Source organism: Python bivittatus, unplaced genomic scaffold, assembly GCF_059951505.1.
Source record: "Python bivittatus isolate LINGU-HERP-01145 unplaced genomic scaffold, Pbiv_v1 ctg000020_np1212, whole genome shotgun sequence".
Taxonomy (NCBI): Eukaryota; Metazoa; Chordata; class Lepidosauria; order Squamata; family Pythonidae; genus Python; species Python bivittatus.
The window spans coordinates 107,556,056-107,573,911 of NW_028277030.1; the positions used below are offsets into that span (position 1 = coordinate 107,556,056).

A 17,856-nucleotide genomic window follows, 5' to 3' on the forward strand; every position below is an offset into this window, starting at 1 on the left:
AAGTCAATAGCCTCACAAAGTGGCAATGGATTGGCCATACTGCAAAATGAGCAGCTCAACACTGGACAACCATCTTCTATTGGATACCAAATGACCTTAAAAAGCCAGAAAATATAAAAGTATTGCTGGGCAGATAATGTAATTCAGTTCAAAGGTGTTAACCAGAAATGGCTAAGGAATATTGAAGCATTTGGAAAGAAGCTGAAGACTTCATTCTGCATTGGACTGATTAGGCTGATAATGAATGAATGAATGAATGGTTACATATGTAGGTGTTCTGTGTGTGAGATTTGCCCCGTTCGACAGAGAAACTCTCGTGACACGTGTGGTTCACAAAGAAGGTTTACTCATGCGTAACGTAGTAGTCACAAGCAAAGTCAGGACTGGCTTGGTACAATTGCATCACTTGTTATATTCCCCCCTTCCCGCGCTTTTTCCCGCCTCGTGATCGCGTTGCAGCTGTGGACTATTGGGCCCCCCAATGTCCCCCTTGATTGTTCATGATGGCAGGGTCAGTCAGAGTCCATTGTCCTTGATTGCCAGTCCCCCTCCGGCTGGGTTGGTCCCTCCCTGCTACGTGCAGACCCGTGGGTTCTGTGCTGCGTTGCGATCTTGTTTCGCTGCCCTGCGGCCCCGTTCCTTGCTTGCTCGCGCCGTTATCAGTTCATAGTTAAAAGCTTCCGCTGTGGTTTTCCTGTTTAGCTGGCCGCAGGTGGCTCGTTAATTAGCGGCGCTTTCGGTTCCTCTTTTCCCCGCTAGCTACCGCCGGTGGATTCCGCGTGGTCTGGTTGCGAGCTTCCCTGCAGCCCCGTGCTTCCCTGAAGCCTCGTGCTGACCGAACCTGACACTGTGTACTTTTCCTTGTACTTTATATTCATCAAAATGTACTGTATGTCACAGTGCTAGTCTATAAACAATATAATAAAAACTCCCCTTTAATTTAACAACATAAATAATGCAGTAGAATTAATTACCACTGTGTCTGCAGTGATTGGATAATACCACATTTTAAACTGTAATTTCAATTTAGGAATTGGAAGGCATGTTTTTGAAAATTTAGCTTGTCGCTTCCCAATAAACATGTAGCTATGTTAAAATTGATTTGGTATAACTGAATAATTCTAAATGTGTATATCCATTGGAGGCTACCAATACCAGGCAAAGCCCAATGGATACTTCTGCTTGGGCCCTCCTATCCTACTCCAGCCAATGAATATTTTACTAAGACCACATTATAAAAACAGAGGCTGCATATATTGCAGTTCTTTGAGTGAAATGTATCCATATAAATTTGTTCTGGACTTGTGCAGAGCTGCATCTGCTATAAATAAAGTACTCACATCTATAGTGAACTTGTCTTTCTTCATGGTTTCTTTGCAATTACAGTAGAATAGCAAGCCTACTTTTAGAGGTGTGGCAATGAACTAAGCATAGCCCTTCTATAGGAAGTACATCTGAGTCCAAACTTCCAGGTTGTAATAGCAAGGATAAGTTGTGGATTAAAATTCCATCCAGCATATGTTAGCCATCTATACTTTGCCAAAGGTTGGAATTAAGTACATCTTACCTTCTCTTGGACTGGGAATTTTACCAGCTTTTAATACAGGTCAACAATTAAAGATACCCAAGGCAAGAAGTACTGAGTAGAAATTACTGATACTTTTTTGAGAGGATCCTTGAAAGAGATAATAGCCTTGTATTCTGCACAAACTTCCTAGTAATGCCCAGGTAGTAAGCAAAGTTTTGAAAACACCCCAAGATTAATGAAGACATTCGGGAGCTTAATGTCCTAACCAAGGCAAAAGGTGCCAAAGCCAAAATATCTATTCTGATGACTATTTACTCCTTAGTGTCAGGTTCGGTCAGCACGGGGCTTCAGGGAAGCTCTCAGCCACACCACGCGAACTCCACCGGCGGCAGCTAGCGAGGGAAAGAGGAACTGAAAGCGCCGCTAATTAATGGGCCACCTGCGCCCAGCCAAACAGGAAAACCGCAGCGGAAGTTTTAATTCTACACTGATAACGGCGCGAGCCAACAATGAACTGGGCCGCAGGCAGTGAAACAAGAGCGCCGCGCAACGCAGAAGCCTCGGGCTTGCACGTAACGGGGGGGAACCAACCCAAGCCGGGGGGGGGGACTGTCAATCAAGGACAATGGACCCTGACCGAACCTGCCATCATGGACAATTAAGAGGGATTATTGGGGGGCCGATAATCCGCAGCGGTAACGCGATCGCAGGGCGGAAAAAGCGCGGGAAGGGGGGAATATAACAAATGATGCAATTGTACCAACCCAGTCCTGGCTTTGCTTGTGACTGCTACGTTACGCATGAGTAAACCTCTTTTGTGAACCACACGTGTCACAGGAGTTTCTCTGTCGAACGGGGCAAACCTTACACTTAGCATGAGTAAAAATAAAATTTTGTTTATTTTCTAACAGTTGTGAGAGTAAACAGAAATAGAACTTTCCAGGACAAAAGCTAAAGAGAGCATACTTGGCCATAAATAAATAGGCAGGAAATAGTGATGATGATGATGATGATGATGATGATGATGGATAGGAAGACCAGAAAAATAATGACAATGAATTATGCCCTTCATCCACACAGCGATGTTAACAGACTCTACTTACCAAGGAGCATAGGTGGATGTGGAACATTATAAGTACACCAGACAATTGAAGAAGAAGAAGAAAGGTCATTGGAAGAATATCTGAAGGACAGTGAAGAAGACGAACTGAAGCTAGTACACCATGAAGGGTTACTGAATACCAACGAGACCAAACTGGCCTACAACAAAGACCAAATGAAGAATTTTAGAAAAGAGACATGGCAAGGAAAAGTATTACATGGCCAGTACACACACACACACACACACACACAAACTATCAGGCAAAGCAAATAACATCAAGACTTGGCAATGGCTAAGAGCAGGAAAGTTGAAGAAAGAGACAGAGGGGCTAATTTTGGCTGCACAAGACCAAGCCTTAAGAACAAATGCAGATAAAGCCAGAATTGAGAAGACAGCAACAGACAGCAAATGCCGCCTCTGCAAAGAAGCTGAAGAAACAGTGGACCACCTAGTTAGCTGCTGCAAGAAGATCACACAGACTGACTACAAACAACGGCATGACAAAGTAGCAACAATGGCGCATTGGAATATCTGCAAGAAATACCATTTGCCCGCAAGCAAGAACTGGTGGGACCACAAAACAGACAAAGTAATAGGAAATGAAGAAACTAAAGTGCTCTGGGACTTTAGAATTCGAACAGGCAAGCACCTGCCACACAACACCCCAGACATAACAACTGTTGATAAGAAAGACAAAAAAGTCTGGATGGTGGACACTGCAATACCTAGAGACAGCAGAATAGAAGAGAAAGAACTGGAGAAAATCACAAAATATAAAGACCTGCAAATAGAAGTGGAACAACTATGGCAAAAGAAGGCAAAGATAGTACCAATAGTAATAGGAGCCCTAGGTGCAATCCCAAAATGTCTGGAGCACCACTTGAAGACCATCAGCATTGACAAAATCATCATCAGTCAATTGCAAAAGGCAGCCTTACTTGGAACAGCTTACATCCTGCGACAATACCTTTAACACCATCAAACAACAATATCTGCCTATCCCAGATCCCTGGGAAGGGTTTGATATGTGGATAAAAATGCCAAATCCAGTCTAAACAACTGGCTGACTGTGCAACCAGCAGTAATAATAACACTAAGGCAAGTGGTTCAAAAGGGTAGTTTGGCTAAAATGAAAGAAAAACCACAGTAAGGCGTAGTTAACTGGCTGCAACAGGAAGATGCAAGCTATACAACCACCTTTCAAAAAGCTTTTAGTTGACAATCAATGTGGCTGTAACTTGTAAACTTAAACTAAGTAGTTGAACTATTAGTTATTATTAATTAATTTATTAAACCAATTTATATAGCCGCCCATCTCACCACAGGGAACTCTGGGTGGCATACAACAAAGGTAAAAATAGTCAATAAATATACTAAAAATATAAAAAAACAAAAGAAAACAGAGAATTAAAGGATGTTAAATAAAAAGGCTGTTAAAAATAAGGGAGCTACCTCACTATCATTTTGATGGTAGATAAGGTTGAAAAAAAATACAGTACCAATAGAAGAGAATATATGTAGCTCAGGGTTGAGCTGTGAAGTCCTTGGTGTTCTCTGAGCTTGCTTGTTTTCTTGCAGATGTTTTGTTACCCAACTAGGTAACATCTTCAGTGCTAGAAGGTTGTTGATGGCTAACTTGTCTGAATACCAAGTTTCTAGGAATTCTCTCGCGTTTTTGGATTTAGCTTGGTCTAAGATGCTGACAGTATAACAGTCACTATGTTAACAGCCACTATGTAGGACAGACAGGCACAAGACTAGCAGAGCGCATCCATGAACACCAACTAGCAGTCAGAAGACATGATGAAAACTCCTTAATCTCACAACACATGGACAGACTCAATCATAGTTTCAACTGGGAAACTGTCAGCATCTTAGACCAAGCTAAATCCAAAAGCATGAAGGAATTCCTAGAAGCTTGGTATTCAGACAAGTCAGCCATCAACAGGCACATAGAGGTAAGCAACATTTACACTCCATTCAGAAGAGACAATAAAAAGCTAAAAAGGGAAACAAAAAAAACAGAACACCTCCTCACCAGCAATCAACACCCAGATAAGCAGGGAGTAACACCAGGATTAACACCAGACAAACAATCAAGCAGTAAATAATACCCTAATCAAGGAAGTACCAACTCAGACAAACAATCAAATAGTAAACAACAGCCTAATCAAGGAACTACCAAGGAGAAAACAACACTCACACCAACACCGACAGGGCAAGCTACTGTATATAAAGAGAGAGCAAACCCCACTCCCTTCTAGTACTGAAGATGTCAGGAAACAAAACATTTGCAAGAAAACAAGCTCGGAGAACATCAAGGACTCCAAAAAATACAGTATTTATCTCATATGCAGGAGTCACATTTCCCAACTGGGAGCCCTCAAGATTTACAGACAACTCCCAGAATTCCCCAGTTAGAAGGGACTCACAAATAGTGAAGGCAGAGGTGATGACCATCTTTGACCATGGACACATAGGAGAGGCAGGCTACCCTTGTCTCATTCCTTCAATCTTAAAAAAAAAATGTGGTGCCCCAGTAGCAGCTATAACAAAGGAACAGTGCAGAAGAAAGAAGGGAACAAATTGGGAAGAGCTGCTGCAGCTGCCAAACTACCCTTTCCTCCAATGCCACCACCAGTTTTCACATATTTCTTTCCTTAGTTGGAGAAGGAATATTTCATAGGGAATGAGGACATAAGGGTAGGCTGTACCAGCAGCAAGAAAGAAGCAGTGTGTGAGTGGCCCCCTCCCTTTTTTTACCCATCCTCAGTTGCTGCAGTTATGAGAGTGCTTAATACCTTAGCTTTGCCTTGGTGCCCAGGGACATCTACATACGCTTTTTCCAGACAACTGGTTAATGCTGGGAATTTGGGGAGTCAAAATCTCAATACTGGAGAAGACTGCAGTAAAGCCTGTATATTTTATCTGAAGCTACTCCAACGTACCTTTTTAATGTATGATTAGATGGCTGGTATATACAGTACATCCCTACCAATATTAGCTTAGTTATAGGTATTTCCTTTGTACAGGAATAAAGCTAGCATGTATAACTCAGAGACAAAAAGGAGTAATAAATTCTTGTTCAGTTACTTAATTATGCTGAATACCAATTTTAATTTAAACATAGATATTTTTGGCTCCTCACTTGTACTTCAAAGTAAGCATTTACTCCAAGGAATTCTTTTATAATTTTTATAATAAGTAACCCAAGCTTAAAAATAAAGGAATCTAACAGGAAATTTTATAAACAATATTATTAAATAAGACATTTAGAGTCAGTATTTTAATCATGAAATAGACAAAACTAACCTCATAAGGCTTTCATTTGTCTTCGTTTTTGAAATGGTCATATTACTGGAACCTTTAAATGTCTTCAAAAGAGTATTTATGGCATTGTTTACCAATCTGCGAAGAAATTCTTGAAAGATTCTATCTACAAGCTGAAGAAACTTAGAAAAACGTTCCATAACGTGCCGCCATCCAGCTATCTCAAAGTATTTTGGTTTCTCTTTGTCATCATATAGTGAATGCTGAAAAAGGTTTTCTGTTCCTTTCATTTCTGCCACCTACAGCATTATGAAATAATACATTTGGGAAAGCAATAAGTATATAAAGTATTTTCATCAAGCAGACATGTTGCATTACTTACTTTTCATTATTAGGATTGTTTTCAATGAGGAAAACAGAATGGAAGTACATTTAAAATTTATTTTCTTAACAGAAATATTTATCAGGTGAGTTATATTCTTTGGCCAGGAGGGCACTTCAGAGCTGATTAGATCTCACCCTCAAGAACATGGAGGCAGGGCTGAAGAAACCATATTTCACACATAAGTATTTCTTACCACAATGGCTAAGAAGCGAAGGGTGGCAGTAACAGCGGTGATGGTGAACAACAACTGCTACTATAGCCTGACTACCAAGACAGAATATTAAGAAATAGAAACTGTCAGCTTACAAATATTGAAAAGGAGAACAGCTGCTCACTAGATAAGAATTTTGATTTTTCCTTTCATGCTGTATGGGCAGCATACAGGGAGCAATTAAAATTGTGAAAATTTTACAAATTTTGACTATGACAAAATATGACAAAAATTGACTATGTTTGACCACAACACCACATATCTATAAAACTCTTACGGAAGACAAATGGGAAACCTTGACTGAAAAACAATCTCACTTTGAAAAAGAATCCAGAACCTCTAAGAAACAGGAACTTCTAACAAACCTCCCACAAACCAAGAGAGCCAAATAAAGAATGTTATGGTGGAAATCATACTTCACAATCCATTCACTTGGAAAAACGACAGTATTGTCATCTGTTGTGCATGAAATCATCAAGTTGAAGAGCAGAAGATCTGTCACATTTCAGATCTCCTCATGTAATTACAGCACACAGATCAAAATATTGGGATATGCAGGAACTCATATCAACTGAAGATGAGATACCCAGGATTTTTAAAAAGAAAGGGACTAATGATAAGATTAATAATTCATATCAAACTTCCAGAAATCTCAGGAAACAGCAATGGGAGAGATGAAATGAGATGTGAAAATAAACTTCTTTTAGATCTGTGCTATATTTTTTTAACAGATAAGAAGGGAACAGAATCTTTATAAATTGAAGGCCTTTCATATAACTTTGTGTTGCAATGTTTTCTTACTAAAAGAGCTAGCAGGTTTTGCTGTGGCTGCTCCGTGGAAGAGGACTGGAATGGGAAAGAGAAATACTACAGGGATATCATTGGCCATGTAAATAGTATGCACATTTTATTTAACAGATATAACTGAGACCTAATCAGGACTCACAAGATTAGAATATGTTAATCACAGGATGCAAGTTATTCAAATGCAAAAGAAGCATCAGAAGGAGACAAAAGTTCAAGTGTATATTAAAAGTATGATGGCACATCCAGGTTTCTTGAGCCATTGAAATGTGTGAATGTACACTGATGAAGGGTGGCAGTCAACTGCAGTTACTCAAAAGTATGAGCAGCCATGTTCATATCATGTTCTGATGGGAGGCAGTATCAGTGAAATAGACACCATATACACAAGCAACACGGAACAGGTGAAAACTCATAATTAAATCTTGAGCAGAGTGAACATAGGTTGGAGACACAGAACATCTTGTTAGATGATCCTGATCTTATTGTTGAAGACTCTGTAAGGGAAGCAGGTGCTTCAACAATTCCTCTACTACAACAGAATCACCCATATGTGTGTGACATCTCGTGGGAAATGTGTCATTTTACCAGCATGACTATGGGTTTATATTCTTTCAGAAATGACTATGCACATTGGTGGGCTAAGTACTGGTGACCTCTGGCCCCATCAAGGCCTTGTTATAATGTTGTATTTTAAATTTGTTTTATATGTTTCTATATATATGTATGATTGCTTTTAATTTTATTAAAGGGAGATGTAGAGAGATGCAGAGAGGCTTAATGGTCATTGGTCACAGATGCTGAAGTACTGGATTCCTGCACTAGGTAGGTAGCTGAACAAGATGATGTTTATGGTCCCTTCCAATCCTTTTATTCTACAATTTGATTAAAACCCTTCTTTGATGTGTGGTACAGAAAAACATGCAGAGATTTATGTGGACCTCCTACCTCCAGAAAAATAGGGTTTTTAATTACTTCAGAACCAAAGCTAGAACTAATCCATTAGAAATACCTCCCATTCTCAGAGGCAGAAAATATTGAATACTGAATAGTTTATGTAATCATCTAACTTCAAAGTCATACATTAGTCTGCCAAGAATGTTAAAAGGAGTATAGGATAGTTGTGAACAAATAAAAGTAAAATGCCTTATTTACCACCTACTTCCTTTATCAGATTAGAAAAAAATAAGTATTATACTTACTGAAAATTAAAAGTTTTATCGATATAAATTGTTATATCAGCAAATTGTTTAAGTATATTGGAAATATATTCAAGAACGAATGGACTCAAGATAAAAATGCAAAAATAAAAAATATAAGAATTTAATAATTACCTTTAAGAAGCAGGCCTGAATTACTTTGATTACTTTATCTTTAAAAGCTTGGAGTTGAGATAGAGCATGTTGACTCTGTTGATATTGTTTCTCACAAAATTCATCCAATGTGTATGTATAAGATGTATTTATCTAAGAACAAAAGAAAAAATATATCAATAACTACAATTTACCTGAAACAGATTAAAATTTTATGTATTTTTTTCATTCATCTGTTCAGGAATAAATGTCAGCACATCGACACTAAAATGCAAAAAGTGAATGATACACACACATGCACACATATTTACTAACACATCAGAGTTAAAAACAGTAAATTTTGCTGCTCATTGATCTTTCCATGCTGCTAAAGGTAAATATTTTATTGCATTCATGGGCAGTCAAAACTAGAGATGCAAAATTTGGGAAATTTTTAAAGCCAGGGAGCAAGTAGAAAGAAAATTTTCAAGTTAGTTTTTCCCCTCTCTGCCTCCAGTTTATCTTTACTTTGTAATTATATTTAAATAAAAGGTGACTGGCTCAGAGTGATTTAGTGATTAAATGGGGATTTGAATGTGAATTTTCCCAATCCTACACCAATACCTCTTAATCCATTCTGAGAAGTAAAGTTTATTTCCAGGAATAAATACATATATACATCTTTTAAAGGTTCAAAGGTACAAATTTGTTTTTATATAAAAGCAACATATAGAATATCTCTAATATATGGAAGCACACTTACTTCTTAGTGTTGTGAATTTGGAATTTGGAGGGGGTGGGGAATACTTCTACAATGGCTTAAGTGAAGGGAAGGGAGGCAAATTGAGAAGGAGAAGACTTTTAAAAAAAAAGGCAAGCAATATATTCATTTATCTCAGAAATGTTGCTGGTACAGGATAAAAAGGGGAGAGTTCTTTGGCACTGTGTGTGTGCCTGCCTCATGCTACTTCCAAGCACCATTAAGATATTACATAACACTGAATGTGGCCCTAAACCCAAAAGTGTTGTCCATCTGTATGAATTTATTTAGCATTAGACTTAGTCACTTGGTGACACCTCAGATGTGGAACTCATTAATACAAAGTTTGATGCCTCCAGATATCTGGTATGCCCAAATGTGTGCGTCTGTGTGTGTGTGTGTGTGTGCAGAGAGAGGGGGGAGAAAGAAATCGAGTGGTTGTCATACCTTGTAAATAGTATTAATTTTAGTATAAAGATTATAATTAACAATTGATTGAGTATATGTCATTTCCTAATAAGGATTGTAGTGGGAGTGCCACAATGAATATTTCCATAATAGAACATAACCATGAGGTGAAAAGTTTAGACATTTAATTTCTTTTAACGTTTTCCAGTTTCTCATACAATCTGTAAACTTGTATGTAACCATATAGTATTAAAGTATTCTTAGGATCATATATCCAGTTCCTATGCACACATACACTGAACCAACAGACTAGCGTGAACCTGAATCAAACTAAAAATTTAGTTAATAACTGAACAGAACAAAACCTGTCTTCTCATACTAACAGTTCACAATCATATTGGAGATTAGAAACAGAACAAGAAAAAAGAACAGTACATTATTACATTCAAGTTATATCTTTCTTAGATCTCATAATACATTACTTCTATATATTTTTTATTTGTGCCTTCAAGTCAGTGTTGACTCTTGGCGACTGCTTGGGCAAGTCCCTGCAGTTTTCTTGGCAAGATTTTGGAAGTGGTTTGCCATTGCCTGCTTCCTAGGGCTGAGAGAGAGTGACTGGCCCAAAGTCACCCAGCTGGCTTTTGTGCCTAATGGGGGACTAGAACTCACAGTCTCCCAGTTTCTAGCCTGATGCCTTAACCACTACACCAAACTGGCTTTCTTATTTCTGTATTAGTAATTATTACAGTTGTATAATTAGGTTGATTTACATTATTTTTCTAGATATTTAAAATATTTGCTCTCACCTTTATGAAATGTATAGTTGTGTTTTCAGATGATCTGGGCTTCTCTGGGTTACTCACATCCACACACAAGGCATGGAGATACAGCAAACAACTTTGCAATATCTCATCAGCAAAAAATAGTTGTTTATACAATACCATTCTGCAAACAAAATAACATATCAACTTTTTAAAATACTATAAGTTCTCAGTTTATGATAATAAATATAGGCAGACACATATGTCTTGGACTTCAGTGATTCATCTTGAAAGTCATTGTCTGTAATGTAAACACTTGAGCTGCTTTCCAGAATAAAAGTGGAGGAAGAAAATAGAATTTTTAATGATCCTGTGCTCCCTGCCTTTCCTGGATGATAGGAAGAGTGAACTCATTGTGTGAATACCTCCTCACATCAAACTGAGAAATCATTTTAAAAGTTTTCCAACATCCAATGAAACCACATTAAAAATCACTGAATCACAAAACGGATTAGTTAGAAGAGCTTTATATAACATGCAGGAATCTACTTAACCATCCCTGATAGATGGCCATCCACTTCTTCAATGCAGAATGTTCTACTGTTTAAGAGCTCCTATCATCAGAAAATTCTACCAGTTCTTGCCTGCCCACAGTTTCAAGAGTTTAACAGGTCCAACCTCTCTTATAAGTGACAGCCCTTAAACATTTGTTGATTGCTATCACATCTTCCCTTGTCTTTTCTTTTGCAAACGAAACATTCCCAGCAATTTGAATTGTACCTCATAGGACTTAGGTTCCAGGTCTCTTATCATGCTTATAGATCTTCTCTGAATTTGTTCTACAGTCTCCATAGTTAAAGTGTGGCACCCAGAACTGGCCACAGTATTTCAAATGTAGTCTCACCAGTGCAGAGTACAATGGAACTACTACCTCTCATGGAGCAGGCCTCTACTTCATTGGCCTTTTAAACTGATACATTACACTGTTTACTCATGTTCATATTAGGGATCTAAAACTCTTATATCAACATATGCACAATTATCAAGCCATGTATCCTCAATACGGTAGCTATGCATTTGGTTTTTCCTGTTCTGTCTTGCGTTGTCTTACACTTGTTAATTTTTAAAATGTGCATCCCAGCTGAAGAAGGGTACTCAACCCACTCAATACTAATATCTAGTCTGCATACTTACTGGTTTCTCTTTGTTTTTGAACTCTTAACGTTATTTTTCCATTGGATAAAATATTTCTTTTTTCTGAGAAGAGAAGAGAAGAGAAGAGAAGAGAAGAGAAGAGAAGAGAAGAGAAGAGAAGAGAAGAGAAGAGAAGAGAAGAGAAGAGAAATATTTTTTGAAAAAGACAGAAACAGACTTGATTGTATATTCAAGGATTATTGAGCCACTGATATGTAATTTAATGTATATAACTATCAACGACCATTAAATTTTCAACATAATCTCATGTGACTAAAACTTAATAATTATTTTAACAGAATATGAGCCAAAAATATGGAGTACTTACATCTCCAGCAGTGGATAATGGATATCTTGAGTAAGTTGTTCTGATAAGTAAGAATATGCAAATGAAACTAGAAATGCTCTACCTGGGAGCAACCTTGGAACTGTTAGATGTCACACACAGAGAGATACACACAACATACACCCTACAACAGTAACTCATGTCTTCATCACCACACAGACTATTGCAACACATTCTACATGAGACATGAGATGAAGACAACTCAAAAACTAGTTGGTCCAAAATGCAATGGCCAGAATGCTAACAAAAACAAATTTTGCAATGTAACACCTGTACTCCCATTGCTGCACTAGCCAACTTTGGCTGAGAAAGGCACCAGACACCTAGCTTTGCACAGCTTATTTTTATGGGGTGGGGGTGGAACATTGGACATGGGAATATTGTTATCATAGAAAATTAAATGTAGTTCTTCCATGTCCAGACAAAAAAAAACCCAAATAAAAAGTATTCAATGGACAAAGGAAGTTAAGTGGTAGACTAAGAGCAACTGATATGCATGCTGAGAGAGGCTGCTGAGTGCTTATTCACTTCTGATCACTTTGCATCTGGGGTGGGGGAAGGAGAAGGCATGGCTAGAAAGGCCAATCTCATGTTTCTTCCAGTCACCATTTGGCAGGTCATAAAGTATGCTTATGGAGATAGCAGCATCACACTATCACCCTTTGACCAGCAAAAGTCCCCCTTCCCCCCATTGTTGTTCCCCATGAGGGAGCATAGTGCACACTGCTACTTCTTGGCTCAGGTTTCCTCCTCCAGATACCTTTGGCAGAATCCCATGTTGTAAATAAGCCTCCAGCTGTCCTTAAGGGCAAAAATCACCTATCTGGAGTTCTCATGAGCAAATGCCACTGAAATACAATGAATGTTCCTTGTCTCTGTATAGCTTTACCTCATTTCTTTCATAGAACCAAGATACTGGCACAAAAGGAGAAACTCCCCTTGAACCTTAACAAGTGCTTTAGACCATCTATATACTTGTGATAGGGACACTGATTGAACTGACTTCCATGGAAATAACTTTCATGGTTGATAAAGATCTATGAGGGGATATTTTTTTCTTGGTGGGACTGTTGACAGATATATCTGATATAATTGTGGCTGATTAGCCAGCAAAGTGTATGAGGGGCCCCACCCATCACATAGTCAGAAGAGCAACTGGTAGTTGTTTTCCAACCACTAAGACAAAGGAAAGGACATCCAAATCCACAAAGCACAGCCTGTCAGTCCTTCAGGGTAGACCAGATCAGGAAAAAACTAGAATTTATCAGATAGGCTATAATAACAAAATCCTGATTGTGCTTTACCTCCCCTCCCGCTATTATCCCAATGAATCAGGGAAGAGCCTCCCTGACTCTTTTCTGAATACAGTCTTGTTTCCTGAGACTTAAGGAATGTTTCAACCCTTTTTGCTTATATAATGGTTTCCCTCAAGGTCACTCCTGATTCTTTGCACAGCCCTGAAATTGCCCCACAATAAAACCTGTAAGAAGACAGCTACATTGCCAGGTGCAGTAAAGTTCAACCACGGTGGTAGTGCAATTTAGGCTACTGTATGGATGAGCCCTTTGTCATAGTGGAATATGATTGTCCACACAGGGATTGTTTCAATACATGTGCTTTTATACCTGTGGTAAACTGCTTTGAGACTTGGAAGTGAGCAGAATATAAACAGCTATGTAAATAAATGCACACATACACTTATATAAGTTATTGACTATTATCACAGAGTATGTAACCTTTGAAATTAAAATAAATTTGGAGAAAACATGAAAAAAGTAAACAAAAGAATAACAACATAAGTATATAATAAAAGTGTGTGTTGTGCGCACAGACATGTGCACACTCCTTCAAATCACTGTTTACTCCTGGTGATTGCCTGGATAGTCCCTGAAGTTTTCTTGGCAAGATGCATATTCTTTCCAGCAGTGAGATCTTGGGGTATGAGTAGTGTAAGGCTTAAGATCCAGGGAGATCCACATTCAATTCTATACTTGATCACACTTACTGGGTACCTTTGGACTAGTCACTACCTATTAGCCATCTACCTCACAGGAGTTATTGTGAGAATAATACTGGAGGAAGCAATACTATATATTCTGCCTTCAGCTAAATAAATAACATCTAGTTTAGTTTTTAAGTCTCACTGCATGTGCTTTTAATGAAGATGCTCAGTTCAGCAGAAAGCTAGCTTTGTATTAAGGTGCAAGGACAAATATCTGGGGGGGATCTAGCTGTGTTGCTATTTGTGCATACGAAGACTGTCTTGTCCTATCTCAAATGCTGAAATAACAAGAGTGCTATAAATTGGTTCCACCCAATGTGGCTGTGACTTTTGTTCTGTTGAAAGCAAACCTCTGGGAAAAATTCCCGCCACAGTGAATCGTTTGAATACTGTTGACTATGAATCTTCTATCATGTGATTTAACTATCAACACTATTAAAATTTTGCTGAACACTTCTGATAAGCACAAAAAAAGCACAAAAGCTAGAGCTTTGAGCTAGGGCTTTTGAGCTAGGGCTTTTGAGAGAAAAGCTAGGGCTTTTGAGAGAAAAGCACAAAAGCTAGGGCTTTGAGCTGGTAATAATCTTCTGATGCATAACATATGTAGTATATGTATTGATGAGCAAGGTGAATGAATATGTGGAAATAAACTTCCATAGAAAATTTCTATACTGTAGGCTGTTGAAAATGCTACAGAGTTCCATCCTGAACATTCAAAATATCCTACTATAGCTTGAGCAAATAACTGCACACATATCTTTTGTTCCATAAATACCTCTTACCTGAAATTAAAATATAAATCCATGTTATGTAACACATTATAAAGTTGCCTTTCATATAACCATTCCATTACTGGAGTTATTTCCATTTCTTGTTTTCCACACTTTGAAGTGAACTAGAAAATGAGGCAAAAGCTAATTTCAAGATATTTAACTGCATTTCAGTACTTATGATTTTACATTTCATCATCATAAAATATTTTACATCAAAATAATGTAAAATCTGCTTGTACAGATTTATAGCACTTTCCCACAAAAATCCTGCCAATGAAAGCCACAATAACATTTGTATAAAGCAAGGGTGAGTAATGTGTGGCCCAAGACTACATACAGCTCCATCTGTATCTCAGCACGCCAAATTTATACCCAAATTTGGTAGAAAAATGGCTGATTTTCAGCAGTACATTTTTTTCTTTTCAAAATTAAGGGTGGGGATAGAAGCTGGAGCCTCTGGGAGCTCCAACTAAAACCACCTCAATTTCCATCTTTACCACCACCCAAAAAACAAAAGAAAAAAAATCTGCTTCAAAATTATGCTGTCAAAATTCAGCACCAAAAATTAACAACTTAATTTTGACTTTGTAAAGAAGCCATTTTTCAGGACAGAAGCCATTTGGATACAAGCAGCCTCCTGCTCCCATTACCATCCTTACCCCCCCCCCATCCCCCCCCCAATCAGAAACAATTCAGTACCATCCCTTCTCTTGCAGCCCTCTAGTCTGGGAGGCTAAATTTTGACCACTAACCCCTCAAATATTACCTACTCCTCAAAGATAAATAGGTATCAGTAACAGGAAACTGCAACTGACAGAAATCCGTTCTGCTGTGTTGTACTGTAATGTTTCTTTATTTTTACCCTTAGAGGGTGCTGGTGAATTACAAAAGTAGTGATGCAGCTATCATTCCTCACCGTTGTCTTATTAAGGACAAGAAAAAAAGAATACCGTGCACAAAACATCTATGTTGCCTGTAAACCTACCCATAAGTTTTTATTCAAAAAGATCAGTTCACAATTATCAGTTTTCCTTGAAAAATACTTAATGTTTGCTCTTGAAGGTAATTTTCAGAGAGAGGAAAATCATCCTAGTGTCCCAGTGGTATACAGTTATGTATGCCCCCATCAGATGGGGACCAGCCATCTTTAACAGTCTCTACAAGACAGCTGGCGGGGTAGGGTCACTTGGCATTTTTTGAGAAAAACTCTTTTGAGAAAAAAAAATTACAGTAGCTCAACTGGACTTGATACCCCAGTGGCACATGTGGGGGGATTTTATCCACTCTTCCTTGTTTCTTCCAATATTTCATGTTGGGAGGGGGAGTAAAATGAGCAGGGTTGAGATTTTCAGAATATTACCATTTGTACTGTTTTCTTTGTTAGAGTTTACACCACAGTTTTTCACTGTTTGACCTACAATTCAGAAGCACAGTCGGAAGAAGGTCAAAACTGGTCTGACAGTGCTTACCATTGTGTACTTGCACAAGTTATCCTTCTGAAAAAAATCTAAGGAGGACAAGTGTGAATTAATATTTTTCATCTGCTTGTCTGTTTTGTTGTTATATCTTTCCTCAGAAAATGTAGAGAAAGTTCTTATTTATTTAATTTTATTTGATCTTATTTAATGCCTTAATCCAATTGGATTCTAAGGCATGCATCTACTGCACAAGGACCTTACACTTCTGCAAAAGTGTAGGAAAAAACCTGGAAACGAAATAATTGGGGAACAGTAATTTGCTATTTCTGGACTGTGAAAAGGGATTTGTTACCTTGGATACATATGAGGCAGTAATAGTCCAATATTCTTTACTTTGTCTAGCCATATTTGCAGAGACTACTTGAAGATCATATGGATTGTAGGCTGCTTTAGGGTCATCCCTACTTCTTATAAGACAATATACATACTCTCCATCATCTTTCTTTAATGAATCATCCTGAAAACAGTAATCAAGTTGTAAAAATGTGGATTGTTTATAAATATTAAAATAGTTACTATTTTATTCATTTATAAATTATATAATTATATTCAGTTATTCATTTTGTTAAATTATATAGGATACTTAAAATGAATTGATGTAAAACAGAATGTATTTTTACATATTAGAGGTAATATTCAGAAAAATTAAGACAGGTTCAGAGAATGGCATCTAGGATGATTAGTAACTAGAAATCATAAAGTGAAATTGGAAGAGCTAAGTGTTTTTGCTTTGAGAAAAAATGACTGCAAAGTGTGATAGTGCTCTTCAAGTACCTGAAATTGGTCTGCTCCAGTTATGATTCTATATAATTATTAAGTAGAATGAATAAAAGATCAATGAAAACCATAAATGACTGTTAGCATACTTAAGTCCTACTTAGGAAGTAGGAAGGAATTAGTCATTGTGGAAGCTTCACTATCAACAATTTTAGAAAGTGGTTTCAAACCGTACCCTCTCATTCAGCTATCAGTATAATAAAATAAAATTTCCATCAGAATTCAAATTCTCCTCCACAGTGTATAAAAACATTTGAAACCTTGTTGTAAAAAATGTCCTTATTTGAGTTAAGCAGAGATCTTAACCAAAATTTTGAGATGGCTTTAAAAATAATTGCTGTCTCTGTAATGGTTCTGCAATCAACTAGTTATTGACTGAGTCACAGGAATCATGAAATATTGTAATACATTGGCTGTTCTAGCAACATCAGATACAGTAATTAAAGAAAAGCTAAATTATTTCTCATGCAGAATATAGTGAAATCTTGATTAATCTAAATGTTTGGATAAACTCTGTAAGCACCTATTAGCATTTCATGAGGGAAGGTACCTGGTCATTTGGTTAATCAATAACCTGAGCTTTAATAAATCTAGTATCCACCATTAATAATTTAATCATGGAAGGGCCAGTTAACATCCCAACTAATAGTTTCCCTTTTGGTTGTTCCTCCCACTCTCACTCCTTCTTGAGCAGTATGTTCTTTAATATTTCTTTAATTAAGCCACTCAAATGTGATCCAGCTATTGTATTCCTTAAGTGGG

The 17,856-nt window shown here is 37.6% G+C and overlaps 1 protein-coding gene across 1 annotated transcript in view; it reads right to left on the bottom strand.

Moving 5' to 3' along the window:
* Nucleotides 1-17,856, bottom strand: part of DNAH14 (dynein axonemal heavy chain 14) — a 216,070-nt gene that overhangs the window by 186,045 nt on the left and 12,169 nt on the right. Inside the window, 6 exon segments of the mRNA XM_088132171.1 lie at nucleotides 5,943-6,199; nucleotides 8,635-8,766; nucleotides 10,570-10,708; nucleotides 11,719-11,781; nucleotides 14,849-14,961; nucleotides 16,610-16,774. Coding sequence (XP_087988297.1) covers nucleotides 5,943-6,199; nucleotides 8,635-8,766; nucleotides 10,570-10,708; nucleotides 11,719-11,781; nucleotides 14,849-14,961; nucleotides 16,610-16,774 — 869 coding nt within the window.